Below are 19,376 nucleotides of genomic sequence, written 5' to 3' on the forward strand. Positions count from 1 at the left end.
CGATAAGGAAGAGCGCGCGAAAAAAAAAGTTGTCAGAGGTCGCCCAACTCTGAGTCGATGGTCACCCAACCCTGTCAGAGGTCACCCAACTCTGAGTCGATGGTCACCCAACCCTATCAGAGGTCACCCAACTCTGAGTCGTTGGTCGCCCAACCAAAATTGGTCACCCAACTATGACTGTTGCAAGTTGCCCAACCGTCTTAGGTCACCCAACCCTGACAGTTACAGGTTGCCCAACCGATTGGTCTCCCAACCGTTGCAGGTCGCCCAACCAAATGTATCATTCCAACCAAAATCTTCAAATAAGCTTGTTAATTACCCTTAAAACTTACAATAACATATCAAATAGTCACAAAATTCAACCTTAAAATACTTAAAACCGACGATCTTTACCATACTTATGTTAAAACAAATAATCATATTAAAACATAAAAGTTGAAAGTTAAAAAACATTTAAAACATAAAACGAAGAATGTAAACTTACAATAACATATCAAATAGTCACAAAATTCAACCTTAAATTACTTAAAACCGACGATCTTTACCATACTTCTGTTAAAACAAATAATCCTGGCAAAACATAAAAGTTGAAAGTTACCAAACATTTATGGCTCATCCGGAGATGATGGCAAGATGCGACCACAATTCTTGCAACAATCAACATTTGAGTCCCTTGATCTAAAGGTCAAGGCATCGCAATGCAAGCATCGCATTTTATCTGTCGCACATATTGGCAACCGCCTCCTAGCTCGACTTGCGCCTCTTTGCATTTTTCCTGTGTGTGCCTTGGAAGTGTTTGGGGAGCTGCCAATAAGATCTTGTGAAATGTTGATTGATGCTCCCCTTTTTGCACCAATTGCTTGCTTACGCCCTATGGATCCACGGTCTTCTTCGTTAGTTGGTTTCGGTGCACCTGTGTGATACACCAATGTCTCACTTGTTTCTTGAATGGACTCCATACATGCCAAAATTGCTGCACAGTCGAGGGATTGTAACCCTTGCTTAAAACATTGAATAGCCCCCTCAAGCGTTTGTAATTTCGACAAACATTCCTCCACTCGTGATGTTATAGGGTTTGTCTCCTCGACTGGTTCTACCTCTGTCTCCATTTCCGTCTCTGTGAAATGGTCATTGCGCATATAGGTTGCATGATCTATAAAAGGCAATGACCCACATAGATGTGGCATGTGCCTCTCAATAATCATCCTGATGCCAAGTATATGCTTACATTTACTCGCAGGGCCGTGGCAATCACAATATGAACATTGGAGCGATACATTATACCATACATCCGGTTTTGTCAAGCTCAATATTTTAAACCAATATCGAGGCTCGTCCACAATATGCATTGTCGCATTATTAGTTTCATACCTCTCTAGTAGCCTTTCGGCCTCTTTAAGTCTAGTTGTTTGATCCCTACAATTTGCACGTGGTGCAAATCTACCACTCTCACATATTTCTTGTCGTTGCTTGTACCATTCAATAACAGTACCCCCGATGCAAGTGCCAGTTTGACTGTCCCCGATTAAAACATGCACAAGATTGGTAATTGATCGGTTTATCCTCCCTCTTAAGGCAGTATATTTGATAAACTGCCAATGTCTCTCCACAAGATTGGTAGTGTCAACATGTCCGTAGTTGAACATTCTACCAAATTTGGGCCACAGTTTCCTCCACACACATGTCAAGCCACACCATCCTCCTTCTATATATTGCCAAACACCTGGCTTGTTTGCATATTCTACCTTTAAGTCCTCACATTGGGCATTGAATGTGGATTCCGTAATGCATTGCATGAGTTGGCACATCCGATTATAAAGGTGGTTTCTCTCACTTGCACTTACCTTTGGCAACAAGTTGTCCAACCATGCTTTTTTTGCATGGAAGTGACACAACAAAAGTCGACAATGTGTTTGCGACCTTTGCCCATTTGTAACTATCCAAGATAATCGGTCTGTTGCAACCACATTACTTATGGCATTATACGATGTCCAACTTTTATCGATGACTATGGCATTTGGCCTCACATTGGGCATCCGTGCAAATATGACTCTCAAGCAAGTTTCTAAAGCTACTTGCTCATGGTTAGACCCCTTATCAGAACTACATATCATGTACCATAATGGGATACCAACTCCCATGGCATTTGGAGCCACAGCTGCATATAATGGCAAGCCAAATTGGTTTGTTTTAAACGTGGAGTCGATTGCCCAAGAGTTGTTTATCGACAGTCGCTCACACATCTCTAACATCCATTCATCTTGGAGCACCAAGATGAACGGTTGCCTTGCGGGAGATCCATATTCACCAGGCAAGTAGGGTTGGACATGAGCCACCTTCCCAAGATCTCGGAGGGCATAGGCATCTTGCATCATCAAAGACCAATCAACCCCTGACATGGCACTCCCGATTTTTAACTTGTTGGCCATGTTATTGACCTCCTTTGGTATCATAAAGAACCTATAACTCACAAGGTCTAATGGACTAGCCTTGGACTTATGATATGCTTCCTTACGCATGCTCATCCGTGCCACGTGTCGTGCGCAACCAACATCAAAAAGGTCATCTCTACAACAACTTATAACATTTGGGGCCACTGGCAAATAGTATGCATCTGGTCTACTTCCCGGAACATGACCCGTATGAGGTCCATATATTGAAAGGGTCACTGTCCCATGGTCAACCCCGCCATTCATTCGAGCGTTCACATGAAAAGTACACCCACATCGAGATGAATGCTTTCTACGTCGAGTGCATGGATATTGCTTGTTGGCCACACCGGATCGGTGACAATTATACCTAGTCACATGTGCACCCCTTGTGACCCCTGTACGAAAGCGTGTGTGATACCTCAATTGAACATCTATCAACGTATCATCAACCCTATGTGCCTCTATCTTGATCACTTCTATGGGTCTAGACTTTTTATATTTCACGACACTTGTCCCCTCCATGTCAGATGGAGTTAACCTCGACACAACTTGACAACCGCATTGGTCAATCACTGCTTTCACATACGCACTAGGGATCCCATAGTCACGAAGGTCATTGGACCAATTTCTCTTTAATTCTGTCAGAGTACCTGTCAAAGAACGGTGCGATGCGCCACAATGTGACGCCAATACTATCTCCCTCCATTTCTCTACGTGCGTAATCTGAAGATGAGGCGATGCCTTAAGGTGTATTGCATTCTCATTCATAAGCGTGAGACGACTCTTCATGCGCCTCCATGCATGTAAATTAAGAGGTGCCCCCCTTGCGAGTGTGCTTAATATTTCAAATGTTACCTTAACTTGACCTAATAAATCTTTAAGCATTAAATCGTACATACCTCTAGTGAACGCAATATACCTCGCCAAACAATACATGAAGGGATCAACCTCCTCCGCCTCTTCTTCGGATGAAGCCGACTCATAGTCTTCGGATGTAGACGAATCCAAGTCATCGTCGATGGTTGCGGAGTATGGTGATGCATAACCATCCTCAGAATCATACAAGGACGTGATTAAATCTATTTCGTTGGGATTCATCTCGAATGAATCTAACTAATCTGATTAAGAATCTAACTAATCTGGTTATAAGAATCTAACTAATCTGATTATAACTGATTAAGAATCCCCCTAATATGATTAAGACTCTAACTAATCTTATTAAGAATCTAACTAATGTGATTAAGAATCCCCCTAATCTGATTAAGAATCTAACTAATCTTATTAAGAATCTACAAAATCTGATTATAACTGATTAAGAATCTAACTAAGATGATTAAGAATCTAACTAATCTGATTAAGAATCCCCCTAATCCACAATAATTGTTGGGAACAACATTTCCATTAACAAGTAATCGCGTTTACAATACCACAACTTGCGATTGGTTTAAAACCATACATTCAGAACATCCACAATAATTGTTGGGAACAACATTTCCATTAACAAGTAATCGCGTTTACAATACCACAACTTGCGATTGGTTTAAAACCATACATTCAGAACATCCACAATAATTGTTGGGAACAACATTTCCATTAACAAGTAATCGCGTTTACAATACCACAACTTGCGATTGGTTTAAAACCATACATTCAGATCATCCACAATATTCAGATTGAGATAAATACATTCAGATTGAGATAAATAATTGTTGTAAACAACATTTCCATTAATAAGTAATCGCGATATACAATGAGTCGATTCTCACTATACAAAATTTTTGGGGATTCCAAAATATAGTTACAACATCAGCTCTATAGCCAAATCTGTGCTGAAAACAACATTCCCAAAATTTACAATATGGAGCCACCGGTCGCAGGTGCAAATCCTAATACCGATCGTGCCCACTCGTCCACATGAATCCGAAGTGAATCCACTTCGCGTTTGGTGAACCACATCTTTGTGCCCTGTAACCAAATATGTATAAGAACACATCTATACACAATCCACATGAACAAGGAATTGCAATTACACTTACAAAAGTCGAAGATATCCATCCTTGTAAGAACTCCCTCACCAACATTTGGATAGTCTTCATCACATAAAAGCCACAATCCCAACAATTTGGCTGTGTTGGGATGTGCAGTACCTGATGTCGACCATTGGGCACAATGGTGTGGTCTGACGGTTCAGATGAAATTGTCCGAATCGCCAACTCTGCCATTCTCCGCATGTTGTCTGTTGCTGGTCTGTTCAATGGATCGCAGAAGACTACTTTGCTAGTTAGCTTAGAAGCTTGTTGTCGCATGGTGAACCACAAGTTCCAATGCCCATCAAGCACGATCGGAATGAACGTAATCTCACATTGCGCAACTTTCTTAAGGATGTCTTGCTCCTTCATTGCCTGCTGGTGTAGCTGCACCCATAGTGGGTCGACGATGGTGAAGCGTTCTGTCACCTCGAGTGGCAATGAGTATAGTCCATGTCGATGCCATTTCACGGCTCTTGCATATGGTCTCAAGATCTGACTCGGTAACATCAAGGGCCATATCGAGACGTGGGCAAGTTAGCTGGTACCTGAATGCATGGAAATATGTAGTTTTGAGTAGGTAAATCACACTCCATGTCAATTAGTAAGATACTAGTTTATATTTCACTTAAACCCTACCTGGAAAAGTGTTTATTTGGGGTTTGAATCCATAACCTTATGCCCTTGCCATGTTGAATTTGAACTATGGCCACATCCGATGCAGCGTCATCTGAATCTGATGTTAGGGAAACAACATCAGTGTTTGACTCGACCTCCTTCCGTCGGATTGGCATTTTCGGTCGTCTCCGTCTCGGTGGAGTGGACACACCACCCTCAGATGGGTTTTGACTCTCATCCACATCCGTGGACACACCCTGCGGTTGGGTGGATATCCCCGCCTTTTTACACTGTTTCACCACAATAAGACACATCTTATTATCTGAATTTTGCCAATAAACCCTCCAACAATCTGAAATGAAATCCTCACTCATACTTACATAAGAATCCAAACCAGCTGCTATCTTCTTCGTCAACATCTCCAAACGCTCATCCTTATTGGAGTCGTATATAGTCATCTCTTTGTCCATAAATCGTGCCACGAACTCTGCCTGTGTGTCAAGACGGAGTTCAGCAGGAATAGAGTTGTATTTCGAAACAACCCTAACCTTCAACTTTCGGATATATTTTTGTCGATTTCTGTAGTACTTGATTTCCGGGTCCATGAATCTTTTGAGTGATCTTTGACGCTCATAACTGTTAAAGCATGCCCCCGGAATACCCTCCTCCTCCTCTATACGCATCCCTCGTGGTAGGACTACGTCTATTGCATGTTCTCTGCGTAAATGTGACTCCATGTCACTTTTTTTCCGATACCACCTTGGCGAGAGGCGGCAAAACTCAGTGTAGATACATGCACGAGCCTTGTTCCCATTTGCATCTCTTCCAACCTTATACAACAAGTCGGGACGAGGAGCAACTGTTCCTTCTGCACCTGTGTTACATATTTAAGATTGACATAAAGATTGGCATAAAGATTGAGATATTGCAACGACACCAAATCCACATACCATTTGGAGGAGCATCTTGGTCCATTTTGTCCCCACTCGTACACATGTCGGCTCCTCGACTTCGCCAATGTCTTCTAACGAAGACCCTTTAACAAATCACGAGTCAACATACATGCATCAAACCCTAAACCATTCTCGGGGGAGATTGGTTCGTGACATACCTCTCTTGAGTTGGATATATATCACTGTTATCGAAATCCCACCAATCTTTGTACTTGGAGTTGGAAGTCATCTACCACCATTCAAGTAATCAAACATTTTTTGATTTTAGTACTCAAACACACAAAATATCAAGTTTAAGCAAGCAAATCATTAAAACCAACAATCAAAATATAGATGATTAAATCAAGTTTAAGCAAGCAAATCTAGTGAACGCAAGATCATAATAAGTTTGATAGGCCTCACCTATAGTGTGGATAAGAGTGGTTACATCCTCTTCTAGATTATGCCTTCAAGATACTGGCTGGGATTAGAGTGGCTGGAAATCAACAAAGCCTTGCCTATTAGATCCTATTATACTTCACTTATGGTTCGCTTATCTTCTTGTTTATAGTGACTCTAAACCCTAAAGCTTAAACATGTCTATGCATCAATATGGTCCATACAATCTTCTTGTCTATAGTGACTCTAAACCCTAAAGCTTAAACATGTCTATGCATCAATATGGTCCATACAATCTTGCTTGTTTTCATTATTATTAAGAAGCGATGAATATAACATTGTGGAAGATATAATAACAAGGAGCATACCTGGGAATAGTGATGGAGGAGATCGATTTGTGATGGAGGAGATCGATTTGTGCAGCCACAGACGATTTGTGATGGAGGAGCTCCCACCTCTTTCCCGGCAAACCCAACCTGTCAATCTCGTTTGAAAAAATGACAGATTATGACAGGTTTAGGGCTTTTATAGACATCCCTAAAGGAGTCTCCCAACCTGGATAAACAGGTCTCCCAACTGTTTTAAAAATCAACAGTTGGGTGACCTGCTTCTTTTATTGAGTTGGTTGGGTGACCAACTCAATATAAACTCTAAAGGAGTCTCCCAACCTGGATAAACAAGCCGCCCAACTGTTTTAAAAATCAACAGTTGGGTGACCTGCTTCTTTTATTGAGTTGGTTGGGTGACCAACTCAATATAAACTCTAAAGGAGTCTCCCAACCTGGTTAAACAGGTCACCCAACCTATTTAAAAATAAACAGTTGGGTGACCTGCTTTTTTTTTTGAGTTGGTTGGGTGACCAAATCAACCAAAAATTTAAAAAAAAAACGGTTGGGAGACCTCTGACAGGGTTGGGCGACTGCCTGCGCAGCTTTTTTTTTGGCGCCTTCTTCCTCTTCCAAATCGGACGGTGCAGATCACACGCGCCTTCTCTGAGCGACCTGCACCGTCTGTGGCCGCGATTCCCTCACCAGGCCTCTTTATGATTTGTGTCATAATAGACACGTCGTTGATGTATGTATACATACATATTGATGTATGTATACATACATATATCATATGTGTGTGTGTTTTCGGGGAGGGGAGCACCTCTATTATCGTCTCAGAAATGGCCTCAGTTTGTCGATGATATGGGCCAAGGGCCAATGTCTAAGTGGCCATATGTAGTAGCATACCCCGCCCGTGTGCCCCGCCAGTTGCTATCACCCCACCTATCATAACTAATCCCTCTTGAAATGTTGGCACTGAGACCTTGACCTATCACCTGAGATAGAATATGCGCTGGAGCAAAATATATGGTTTTCTCCGTTGTCGAGGTTTCGTCGAGCATCGTTAGATTGTTGCCCCTCAATGTCTCTTCTTATTTCAAGCCATAAAAATCCCAGAAAACATCGTTGATCTTCCTATTCCATTACCTTGAGCATTGCACCCAAAGTCTTATACAATGAGGTGATGGTATCTCCCTCCCTCTTGTTTCATAAAAAAATAACACGTTGAAAGAAGTGTAATAATTTTATGATTCCACATCTTGATGGCACGATTAGTATATTCATTCTTTTGTGGCTTTGCATGCATATCCTTCGGTTTCAATCGATTGTTGATGTGATGAAGCCTTGAGATGCTTGTCATGAGTAGGAAAATAGGGAGTCATAGTGAGCCATTTTCACTAATGATGTTGATTCATATCACTCTATTCTTTTCCACTCTAGTCATACCCCAAGTGTGAACGAATATTTATGTAAGTGGGAATTGGGGTTTCATATTTGTGCCATGTTATTAAAACATATATTTCATTTCATTTAATACAAGCAAAGATTGTCTCAATATTGGGGCAATTTATTTGATTACATAAGTGTCAATCTTGAGTAACATTGCTTTAAATGCTCCAAAAATCAGTGGATATGCAATCGTCTAAAACAAAGTCATGCAATCATCTAAAACAAAGTCATGCATCAATAACTATTGAGATTTCTCCCACCTCAACCCATTCTTTTGTTGCGAGGAAATGATGTTTTGCTCCTAATCATGTGACCAAAGCTAAAGGTTCCCAAACTCTCTCAAAGGTTACATGCAATGTACACCTTTGTCCCGAATTTCTACCCCATATGTACATAAGAAACGTTGTTACAAATGCATTTAATAGATCAATGTCAATTATTTTCATGTTTCTTCAAATCTTGCGTGCTCACACTGTATTTCAATGGCAATAAGGTGGTTGCATATCCAAAAGAATGTTGAACAAATGAAATGTGCAATAAAGAGAAGGGAGACCTTCTTAATGTTGCCACTATGTAAGGGATGATATCATATGTATGTCACCTTTTCCTCTCTTCATAAGAATGTTGGTTTTGGTCCTACATCTCCTTGCTCGAGTGTGTTAATCATCATCATTTTAGTTTATATAAAATTGTCTAAGAATTGACTTTTCTCTCTTCACCTAACTAAGTGATCTTTTTGCATCTTTTACTTTCATGCAAGTGTAAAATTCCTTATTGTATAGTGTATTGGTATGCTCGAGGTCATCCTCCGTTGATGGGAAAGCTATTGAATTTTGTATGATATGTTGCCTATATTGGGATATGATTATGATTCACAATATCAATATGTAGATAAACCATAAAACCCATAGTTGGGGCTCTACATGTGTAGTCATTTACTGGCTTGTGGTGGGAGTAGGAGTGATGGGGCAAAAGAATGTTATGATTGTTCTTTATTCATAGGCTTGTGTGGTTTTATTGTCGTCCTTCAACAACTTCTCCCAACATGTCTTCAATTCTAATAACAATCCCAAGCACCGTTAACTCTCTCTTATTCCATTACTTTTCAAAGTGGGCCAAAACATTCGTTAAAGAGGCAATGATTTATCCACCTTTTTTCAATGAAAACAATATAGTGACAATTATAGCGTTCATATATTCTACTCCTTGATGACACAATTCACATATTCTTTCTTCTAATATTGTGTGTGCATTTAAGCGTACCTCGATCTCTAACTTATGTGAAGAGATGCACAATTGCTCTATCACAGTAGAGAACACACGCAATAGATGTGTATCTACATAATAGGGACTAATGACGAAATTGTTAAATTATAATGTACGTGTATGGTAATGGCTACACACGTCTATGTTATCACAACCTTTAGTATTGGCTATTTATATAAATAGCCAAAAGGGTTAAATTAACCCTAAGTTGTAAAATCAAAATATTGTGAGTAGAATGCATTTCTTTTGTGAAACATTATTAGAACATATCGGATATTGCTTTATTACTTGCTCTATTTCAAGGTATGTTTAGATGCATACTTCTACTATGTGGGCTTCTATAACTAGGGTTATTACCCTCCTCGCTCATAGCGAGCCTTCTCACAAGTCGACATTGGTTTCCCACCATTGTAGTTGTGAATAAATTTTGAGTTTTTGAGGTATCGGGGCCCGGTTAGGCATGCAGAATGCCTTCGAATTTGAGACGCAAATGCATCTGAAGGTGTACAAAGTCTCGATTGGGAGATCTCAAGGTTCGACTTTTGAGTTATCGGGTGCCAGTTTTCCTTCTCGTAATTAATCGAACTGTGTTTGTGTGTGTGTTCACACGCATGACCGATGATGTGTTGTGCTGCCTCATGAGAAGCACCGTGTGAAACCTCAAAGGAGAATATACTAAAAAATCTCTTGAATATTCACCTGGATATTCACACTTCTCTCTGTTTCTCTGCCAGTTAAGACGCAGGATGTAGGGGTTTAGGGTTTTGATCTACACAATTCGACCTCCCTGGTAAGTCCTCCTGTTGCTTATATATCTGTGTATATATAGATAGAGAGACGAATTCTGAAAGACGGTTTTTGTTGATATGTTGATGCAAGTACGATAGAGAGATTTTCCATGTGAATGACGTACGTAAATAAGTGCATTATAAATCAACAGAAACTGGATACTTTACGTTACTAACTAGGCCTAATTTTTTTTTTTTTTTTTAATGCTTGAAACAATTAGGAAAGTAGGGGGTGAGAAGACCATAAATTCATAGGAATTTGGTAGGAAATTTATATGATTGTGTTTTGTTTCCTTTATACATATTTGCAACGGGAAGTTCGAAAGGTTCAAAAACATTTTGGTGAAAGATTTTTTTATTTCTTCCCAAACAAGATCCATGATTTCCATGCTAATATTACGTTATACATTGCAATATTTGGCAAACCTTTGCAAATAGGACCCTTACAAAGTGAGAAACAGAATCTAACTAACTAAAGAACAGAGGAAGAAGCTCACATAAGCTTGAAATCTTATCTTAAGTTTATATATATTTTCAGATCGTAGTCCTCCAGGACTGATTGGTCAATGTCTGGTATATTGATTCCGAAGTCTTATGTGTATGTGTCAGAGCAAGTATAGAGCACTCCCATTCATCACAGAAACCTGTAAGAGCATTCTCCCAAGCTATATTTGGGGAAACCAACCCAAGTAGATGTTTGCATTGCAGCCAAAGATTTTCTGCTGCGTCAACAATGATTTTCTACCCAGTCTCAAAACAAGCCAGAATAATCCCACATTTTCCCTAATGCATTCACATCAATGGGGATTTCTGTTGTTCCGGTCTTTGCATGCTAGGTTTGGCCTGGATTTCTGTTTCAACATCATGTAGAAGTAGTTTTCACCTTGATAATAGGATGTTTGTGGAGTATATGAGCTTGTATGTTTGTTTGCATACCGTGATTGACAAAGCCAAGAAAGACCAAACAAAAAGCCTTTGATATTCGGCCCATGAGATGTAGATCTTTGGGGGCCAATGATTTTGTGCCTCGCCAGCATGGATAGATACATTAGAATCTGAAGTTTTTGAAAGTTGAAAGATTCAATAATTTTTTGTTTGTTTATTTTAACAAAGGAAAACCAAGTGAGAAATTTTATAGGTACTTTGAAGCTCGGAGATTTGAATGATATCATTGCCCCTTTACAAGCCTGCATTGTCTCTTTGAAGGCATTTAGGATCCACCAACACAGGTTTTTGTCTCTTCTTCTTTTATCTGTTAGTTTTTTTGGGGGGAAAAACCCCTAATTTCCTGAAGCCGTAACTTTTTGTTTTGTGTTGTTACCTATTCATGCTTTTCATTTTGGAAAACCTAAAATTGGAAACACATTAAATCCTACACAACGCTAGTTTTGTTTTGGCCTTGTCAAGCCAGAGTTGCATTAGACATGAGTATTACACGAATAACAATCAAGTTCAAAATAAGAAATAAAAAGTGCTCTAGGTAATAGGAGAGCTCATTACATCAAATTGGAATCATTATTTAGTTGTAAATTGTTTTGGCTATGTGCTAGCTATTTCTCAATTTTGGCGAAGTAGATGGATTCTGTTATCCATCCATCCATCTCCAATTGGTTTCATGAGTATTCAAGAAAGAAGATTTCTTCTTAGACTCTTAACCCATTTTATTTGTGTCTTTGTTCCCAGCTTTCATGCACATACACAATACCGTTTCATCTAATATTTGTGTATGTTTAACGTCATTCTCGTTAATGGGCAGACTGTCAGAGGGTGATAGACCCAGAACTAATTTCTTCCTTCTAAACACTCTCTACATGTTTTTTTCTCTCTATTCACTTTATTCCAATATGTATTTCATTTGTCTTCTCGCCACTACTCCTCTACTTTAACTGATTATGCTCCAAGGCATATTTATTACCTCTCATAAATGCATTTATTACAATCCTACTATCATTTTTGTATTCAAAGGAATCTGAGTCTCACTAGGAAATACAATTCCCGTTTTGGGTGTTTTTTTTCTATTGTTGCTAGCCTTTTTGGCACCTCAGTACTGTTCTTAATAATTTTCTCATATGGCATCAGAGTGATAAGGTCTCCATAACCTCACTAATTTATTTTTTCTCCCATCTTTCTTTGAGTGGCCAACAATCTGCGTTACTTTTTGTCCAATTCCATTCTTCCCACTGTTCCAAGGAGGCTCTCCAAATAGCCATATTTAGTGCCAGTTATACTATCATTTAATGTGGAGTAGGCAGCCCTTGTGCACCTAGTCACAAAAAACTGTTTATAGCTTCCAAGGAGGGATTCCATGACTTCCGATGACACTATTCTATTTTCCACCATCCCTCAACTTGCAAAAGAGTCTATTCTAGATGGAACCAACTATCTACATTGGGAATTGTAGATGATGAGCGTGTTGCAATACCATTGTTTGGGGAATATTGTTAAAGGGGCCGACCTTAATCCTAAGGCTACTTTTCTTTTTCATTTTCAACACCCACACAAGCTACCATTGAGTCTTGGTTTGTCAAAGATGGTCGTGCTTATGCTTTCATGATCTTCAACATGAAGCCTCAAGTTGTTACATTCTCACCAAAACAATTCTGTTCGCCAAATCATTTTATGGACATAGTTTTTGTTTTGATGGTTGATATCGAGACTTGGGATTGAGATATGCAAGTTTAAGAAAAACGAGGTGATCATTGCATTGGAAATCCTTAGGAAACCTAAGGCTATACACTTTGATAGAAAGAAAGAAAAAGAAATATTAATGTCTTTAAGAGGCCAAAATGATGTGTAGGACCAAAGAGGAGAGAATTTTAGAGAGTTCTTCTTCAGGAGCAAGGTGAACGAAAGCATTGAAAACAGAATGGTGGGCACTAGACAGAAACCAAATGTTCTTGTCACGGGTACACCGGGGACAGGGAAAACTTCAACTTCTTCCCTTCTTGCAGATGCAACACAGCTTCGTCATATCAACGTGGGTGACCTCGTGAAGGAGAAGCATCTCCATGATGGTTGGGACTCAGAACTCCAGTGCCATGTGCTCAATGAAGACCTGGTTTGTCTCCATTTAACTCTCAATACCACTTTGAGATAAGTATGAAGGTGGTATGCATGTCTATTTGGTGGTTTGGAGCATCATTGGTACTTTTAAGCACACAAATGACTATAGCGAAAGACCCATGGTTTAAGCACATAAATGGCTATGAATATGCAGGTGCATGTCCATTCTGCACACATAATTTGATGACTGGATTTAGGGTATAGGACATCTGGTACTTTTTTGCATAAAAAATGGCTCTGGAGATATAGGGTTTAGGGTACAATCCATAGACATAGGTTAAGTTTAGTATTTATCTTGAGGATCATGTAATAAGTTGTGGGTTTGTATGCTTTATCTGGAATAATATGATTGTAGAAGTAGGTTTTTTAAGTGTTATATTGTTTATGTTTTAATTTTGTCTTCATGTGTGGGGCACATTATGAAGCTTTGCGATGAACTAGAAGACTCAATGAGAGAAGGTGGAAACATTGTTGATTACCACGGTTGTGACCTCTTTCCTGAGAGATGGTTCGATCTCGTGGTTGTGCTGCAAACCGAGAACGGTATCCTATATGATAGGCTTACAAACAGGTATGAACAGAAGTAAGTTAAGGGTTTTAAAAAGGATCTTATGTATAAATAAATTGGTGGATGAATATGTAGCTTATGAAATCCAGTCATGGTCAGAAATTCTAGTTGATGATAAAATTCATGCATAGTCTAATGGATGTTATATACCTTAAAAGTATTAAAATGTTGGAATGATCTTGTTAGCATATCACATAAAAGTTTAACTTTTTTGGGCGGGTATTACTAGCAAGCTCTTAGACGTTTTGAAGAAAAATGAGAATGGTTTATTTATAGTGTATGCTGGTCTTTAATTGGAGGATTGTATGGAATGTGTTTTGTAGGGGATATACAGGACAAAAACTTCAAAGCAATCTTGAGTGTGAAATCTTCCAAGTCTTGCGTGAGGAAGCTGAAGAAAGCTACCGCAATGAAATCATTATGACCATGGGGAGTAACACAATAGAGGACATGAGCAATAATGTTGAGGTCTTGAAAGAATGGGTTGCATCCTGGAAGCCCCATGAAACTTGAAAGTGAAAATCAATATCCAGTACAAAATTTTGAATTTCAGATACCTAAGACATCTTGTAAAATTTCCCTATATATATATACTACGAGATTCTGTTTGAATCGTCTTATTATAGTAAAAAGGTTTTCGGCTTTAGCATTGAGTGAGCATTAAGTATCTTGATGGTGGCATTTTCCATTTAAGGTAGATTTGCGGTTTGGGTATTTAGTTACTTATCATTGATGTATGTTTCTTTTTTATCCATCTCTCACTCTTATTTGCTTACACTTAAATGATTAAGTCTTGACCTTTTGATGATATTCATGTGTCAAAGAACCATGGGATTGTGAATTAGGACATTATCTCATTAGCCATGATAATCAAATATGGATTGCTGTCTTTGATTGATGCCAAAGAGGCGTACATTTTGTCCAATGTGAAAATGCATATAACTTATAACCAATGCAAACCTTATAAGAAAATGGCGGCTGTTTTGGGGATAGGAAAATGAATATTATTTATGGTGACAACCTTCTATTTACTTGTGGTCCCTTGTCGCATAACATTTCTTACATTACATTTGCATCAAAAGAATGTTTTCTTATTTAAATAATTTAGCATGTCATAAGAAAAATCTTTGCTTCCTCCTTGCCATGAATCTTTCAATGTTACTAGTCAATCTATTATCAAGCTCTTGGTATTGTGGTAAGTTGAATGTATTTGGTTTCTTCAATCTAGATTCATAAACTTTATGGCAAGGATGCATGCATGATATAACTAGGACCCTTAAGTGCCAGAGTCAAAATCCCTAAACGATCTATGTTACTTTGAACTAAGCTACAAGTGGCGTCTCAGACATACGTTATTTGCTTATTGGAGTGTGCATGGGTATTTTCTAAAGCTGATTCAAGGAAAAAATAGAATGGTGACAAGTACAATAGTTACTACATCGAAGGTTTCTTGTTTCCCCTTTGTTTTGGGGAGTTGTTTTTCGACGAACTTTATGTTTACAAGGGTATGGTTGGAGTTGACATCAAAGCTCACTTAAAAGCATAATGATCTTAGACAAGTGAGTACCAAGTGCCAAACCAATTGCATAGGGCAACAGTTGTGCACCCATGGGCCATAAGTAGAGGAACCCAAAACTGATAATTAGAATTGCGAAGATAGTTAGGTGGAATAATTATAAAGGATCAAACTTATAAGATTTATAACTTTGATGGTGGTTTTGGAGAGCTTCCCATAACTTCATGCATGAATAGGGAACCTATTGACATTTCACAAACACAACATGGAGGAAAAAGGTAACCAAATTGCAGGGATCAATTTTGTTCAACCTACTACTTTTTATGCCATTTTCTCGTAGATGGCCTATATTGTTTTCATGCAAGTCAAGCAAAAAAATGGGAAAGAAAACCTATCCAAAACAAGTACCATTGGCCGAGGGAGCAAACAGTTTGGGCCGCCCTCCCCGTATGAAGTGTGTATGATATTTCCTTGAGATGTTTCTAATCCTTTCATGGGCAAAGAGGAAACTCGAATGTCTGAAGAAGGTGACGAGATCCTGTGGACACCAAGCAATACTACGAGAGAGCAAAAGACAAGGGCCGAGAAGGTGAGGCCGGGAAGTATTATCTGAATAATTAGTCTCTCTTCATGTAGCCAGAATTCGAAGCCATTTCTATTACACACATATAAATGTCAACAGTGCGTGTGAAACCTCAGAGTCGGTTCTCACACACACATATTCTCTCTCTCTCTCTCTCTCTCTCTCTCTCTCTCTCTCTAGGAGATTTGTCCTCTGCAAGAATAAAAGCAAGGCTTTTCACCAGCAGATTTCAGCTTCCATGGTAAGCCCTGTTTCTGCCTCCTTTTTGAGAGATAGGAAGGAAAGAAGAGCCAATTTGATCCGTAGTTGGAGATGGCTGTCGTGACTTTTTAATCAGTTCTCGTGTGCTTTTATAGTTCGACACTGTAGTTTAGGAGAAATGGTATATGGTGTAGCAAAGATGTATTAGGAATTTGAACCCAAGATCTTGTGATGGATATCTCCAATAGGTTACCACTAGGGTTACTCCATTAGAGACAGGGAGGGTGAGTGGTAGACTTGTTTGATTCTCGAATTGGTCGTTGATACGTTTTGTTCCAAATATAAGTTTTGCTTTGATTCTAATCGTTGGATATTCTAGCACTTTTTTTTGCCAGTAAGGGATTTTTCTTATTACAATAAAGGCAAAACAACACGAAAATAAGAGGAAGAACTCACATAATTGGGGGGCTATGTTTACCTAAACTTTTTACGTGTGAATGAAGACTATATAAGATCACTTTGTATATTTGCTTGAGAAGGATTTTCGTATATGATATTTTTTGACTTTTAATCATAAGTTCTATGACCACATTTAGAGAGGTAATGATGACAAAGCTATTCAACTGGAAATTATGAAAGAAATAACTTTGGATTTTGAGGACCAACACGATGGATGACAATGCTATGTAGCACAATTCCTCTATTTACATTAGGGATACAGAGGTCGGAACATTCTTGAAGATAATGTAACTGGTGACATTATTATTGAAAAGTCTAGGTGCAAACTAAGCCTTACAATTCACTTGTTTTTAGATATGCTCCTCTGTCTTCTGGTATATAATGATGTCTCTTTGTCGTTCCGTTGAAATGAAATACTAACTGTCCTGAAAGATATCAATGATGCAGGCTGGCAAAATTATTGCAAATTTAATCGTCTTGGGATCAGGAGTGCTTCTAAGAGCCTTTTCGCAAGCCTATAGGCAAGCAATTGCCAGTAAGTAAGAATCACACATTATATATATTTTATGTTCGAGAGTTATATAAAGAATTTGCAGATTTGTTCCATGAAAATCTCTAAATCTCATTATAAAAGATCACATTATTGATCACTTGTCTATTTGCAATTTTTTTAACCATTCAAGATGCATCAAAGACTGGTGTGGCACAAGAAACATTGCAAAATTTAGGAGCTAAGTCAAGCAAGGTGATGACAGAGCAGGAAGCCAGAATGATTTTGGGAATCAATGAAAATACTTCAGTTGAGGAAATGTTACAGGTAATTAGAAGCAATAATAAATTTGGGTACTTCAGTGGAAGAAATGTTACAGGAATTAGATTCTAGTAATGAGATTAGTTTCGTTGTGTTTAGGTTTTAGAAGAGATGGGCTATGTATTGTTTTATCTTTTGCTAAATGCTTGAATCTTTATTGTTCAAATTTGCATTCCAGAGGTATGAAAACTTGTTTGAGAGGAATGCAAAATCTGGCAGTTTCTATTTGCAATCAAAAGTGCAAAGGGCAAAGGAGTGCTTAGACACTGCCTATCGATTGAAAGAAAGCCAGAAAACCTAATCTAATGGAATTTGTTTTATTGGAAGATCAATTTTTACAATCAATGGATCAATTTAAAGTCCAATTTAATAATATGAAGTACAACATCAAGTGATGAGTCTTAATGAGGATGGAATCTGCATGTTTCTGGTTAAATGAGAAATGGATCGGTGATAACCCCACCTTAAATGGCAGTTGCAAGAGAGGATTTGGCAGTCTTGACTCAAATTTTGCCTGGAAGTGATATGGTATAAACCATTGTATTTTGTATAGTACCTATTTGTGAAGATAATTCTCTTAGAGATAACCTTTTCCATGAGTTTAGCTGAGCTACAATGAAATAAATCCCTTGTTTGGGTGTTAATTTGATTGTTTGGGTCACTATACAACTCTTGTGTCCAGAAGAAAGAAGAGTGTTTTCTGGTTGAATCAGCTAAACGCGGCATGGAATATGATGTAATTAGGTTTATTTAATGTTTTATTATTGTGTATGTGTTGCTTTTTGTCTTATATGTTATATAATTTAAGTTGTCAATATACACTTAGATATGGTTATTGACAACTTAAATTAACTGAATGACAACTGTAATCGATAACCAAGATTAAAGAGGTATAGGTATTAGAAAGGGGACTAATTCATATTTTCATATTCCAGCTCATAGATACATTAACCTATTTATTCTAACAAGCAAAAGAGCTTGTTATGGTATGATGAAGGATTGTAGATTCTGCATTATAAAAGAATTGCCTTTTGTTCTTGGGAGTAATAAAGTTTCCCATTATACAGAAATCCATTGTGTGGCATCTGATGTTTTGATTCAGTCCTTTTACAGAATCTTTGGTTAATACAAAGAAGCAAGCATCCATACCAGTCACCTGATTAAGAAATATTGGCTTTGGCCAGATTCTTCACATTGGTCATATAAAAAAAGGCAAAGTTGAAATCTAGAAATCTATGGGATATAGATTAGTTTAAATCTTTCAGAGAACCATGGTAATCATTCCCTTTCTTCTAACTTCCATCTGACCAGTAAGAACTGCAACACTTGATTGGATTTCAGCAGTATCAAAGTAATAAAGCTTGAAATAATGTTATTTGTATTGATTCAAGTGAGAAAAAAACTTCCATAATCAATAATGCTTTTGTAATATATACTTCAACATCTATCTGATACTTTGGGTGCAAGGTCTTAACATTTCTATCAAAATATTCATGATACTCACAAAATTGACTCTTAACTTCACAATTTCTCCTTCAATGATAGCCATGAGACAAAAGCCTTGAAATCAACCACCAAATCTTGGAAACCCAATTGACCGCAGAATCAATTCTCAATAGTTGTTTTCTTCATTCCATTTTAAAGAGAACATGCAAGTGAACAGGGTTACCACAATGAGGGTAGAGACTACGAAGTATATCCATCATACCATCATTGCCCCAAGTAAACTGCTGCTTTTTTCTTTTGTATTATGTCTCGAATCTCTCATTATTATGTGCTAATATAATGTTATATTGCAATTACCACGCACATGAACATCAGCCAATTAACCCTTTTGACGAACTATTTTGCATGTGATACACCTGGAACCTATCAAATTCTGTGAACATGCGTCATAAAGAGAACCAAAGAAAACATTCAGGCATCAGATTTGCA

General features: G+C 38.3%; 4 protein-coding genes across 5 annotated transcripts; 2 read left to right on the forward strand and 2 right to left on the reverse strand.

Moving 5' to 3' along the window:
• Positions 1 to 4,125: 4,125 nt before the first annotated feature.
• On the reverse strand, positions 4,126 to 4,900 carry LOC147862722 (uncharacterized). The gene is made up of 2 exons (XM_087321377.1): positions 4,469 to 4,900; positions 4,126 to 4,397 (listed from the first exon to the last, which is right to left on the reverse strand). The coding sequence occupies exons 1-2, from the start codon at positions 4,829 to 4,831 to the stop codon at positions 4,284 to 4,286; spliced, it is 477 nt and encodes a 158-aa protein (XP_087177503.1). The 5' UTR covers positions 4,832 to 4,900; the 3' UTR covers positions 4,126 to 4,283.
• Positions 4,901 to 4,907: 7 nt separating this feature from the next.
• On the reverse strand, positions 4,908 to 7,059 carry LOC147862723 (uncharacterized; the record flags this gene model as incomplete). The annotated part of the gene is made up of 7 exons (XM_087321142.1): positions 6,777 to 7,059; positions 6,433 to 6,505; positions 6,189 to 6,259; positions 6,028 to 6,113; positions 5,458 to 5,951; positions 5,099 to 5,367; positions 4,908 to 5,007 (listed from the first exon to the last, which is right to left on the reverse strand). Coding segments are annotated over exons 3-7 (1,020 nt in total), but the record flags the coding sequence as incomplete, so codon positions are not given.
• Positions 7,060 to 13,066: 6,007 nt separating this feature from the next.
• LOC147862724 (adenylate kinase isoenzyme 6 homolog) lies at positions 13,067 to 14,585 on the forward strand. The gene is made up of 3 exons (XM_087321677.1): positions 13,067 to 13,298; positions 13,729 to 13,874; positions 14,195 to 14,585. The coding sequence occupies exons 1-3, from the start codon at positions 13,107 to 13,109 to the stop codon at positions 14,382 to 14,384; spliced, it is 528 nt and encodes a 175-aa protein (XP_087177803.1). The 5' UTR covers positions 13,067 to 13,106; the 3' UTR covers positions 14,385 to 14,585.
• Positions 14,586 to 16,064: 1,479 nt separating this feature from the next.
• Positions 16,065 to 18,040, forward strand: LOC147862725 (mitochondrial import inner membrane translocase subunit PAM16 like 2-like). 2 transcript variants are annotated; one of them, XM_087320706.1, is made up of 4 exons: positions 16,065 to 16,211; positions 17,078 to 17,165; positions 17,314 to 17,447; positions 17,620 to 18,040. In XM_087320706.1, the coding sequence occupies exons 1-4, from the start codon at positions 16,209 to 16,211 to the stop codon at positions 17,740 to 17,742; spliced, it is 348 nt and encodes a 115-aa protein (XP_087176832.1). In that variant the 5' UTR covers positions 16,065 to 16,208; the 3' UTR covers positions 17,743 to 18,040. The 2 variants fall into 2 exon arrangements, with proteins under 2 accessions (XP_087176832.1, XP_087176833.1); XM_087320707.1 differs by lacking the exon at positions 16,065 to 16,211 and adding an exon at positions 16,884 to 17,004.
• The last annotated feature ends 1,336 nt before the right edge of the window (positions 18,041 to 19,376 follow it).

The sequence above is a fragment of the Azolla caroliniana genome, unplaced genomic scaffold, assembly GCF_043228905.1.
Source record: "Azolla caroliniana isolate FFs.n. ecotype wild unplaced genomic scaffold, voAzoCaro1.0.p SCAF_6, whole genome shotgun sequence".
Lineage (NCBI taxonomy): Eukaryota > Viridiplantae > Streptophyta > Polypodiopsida > Salviniales > Salviniaceae > Azolla > Azolla caroliniana.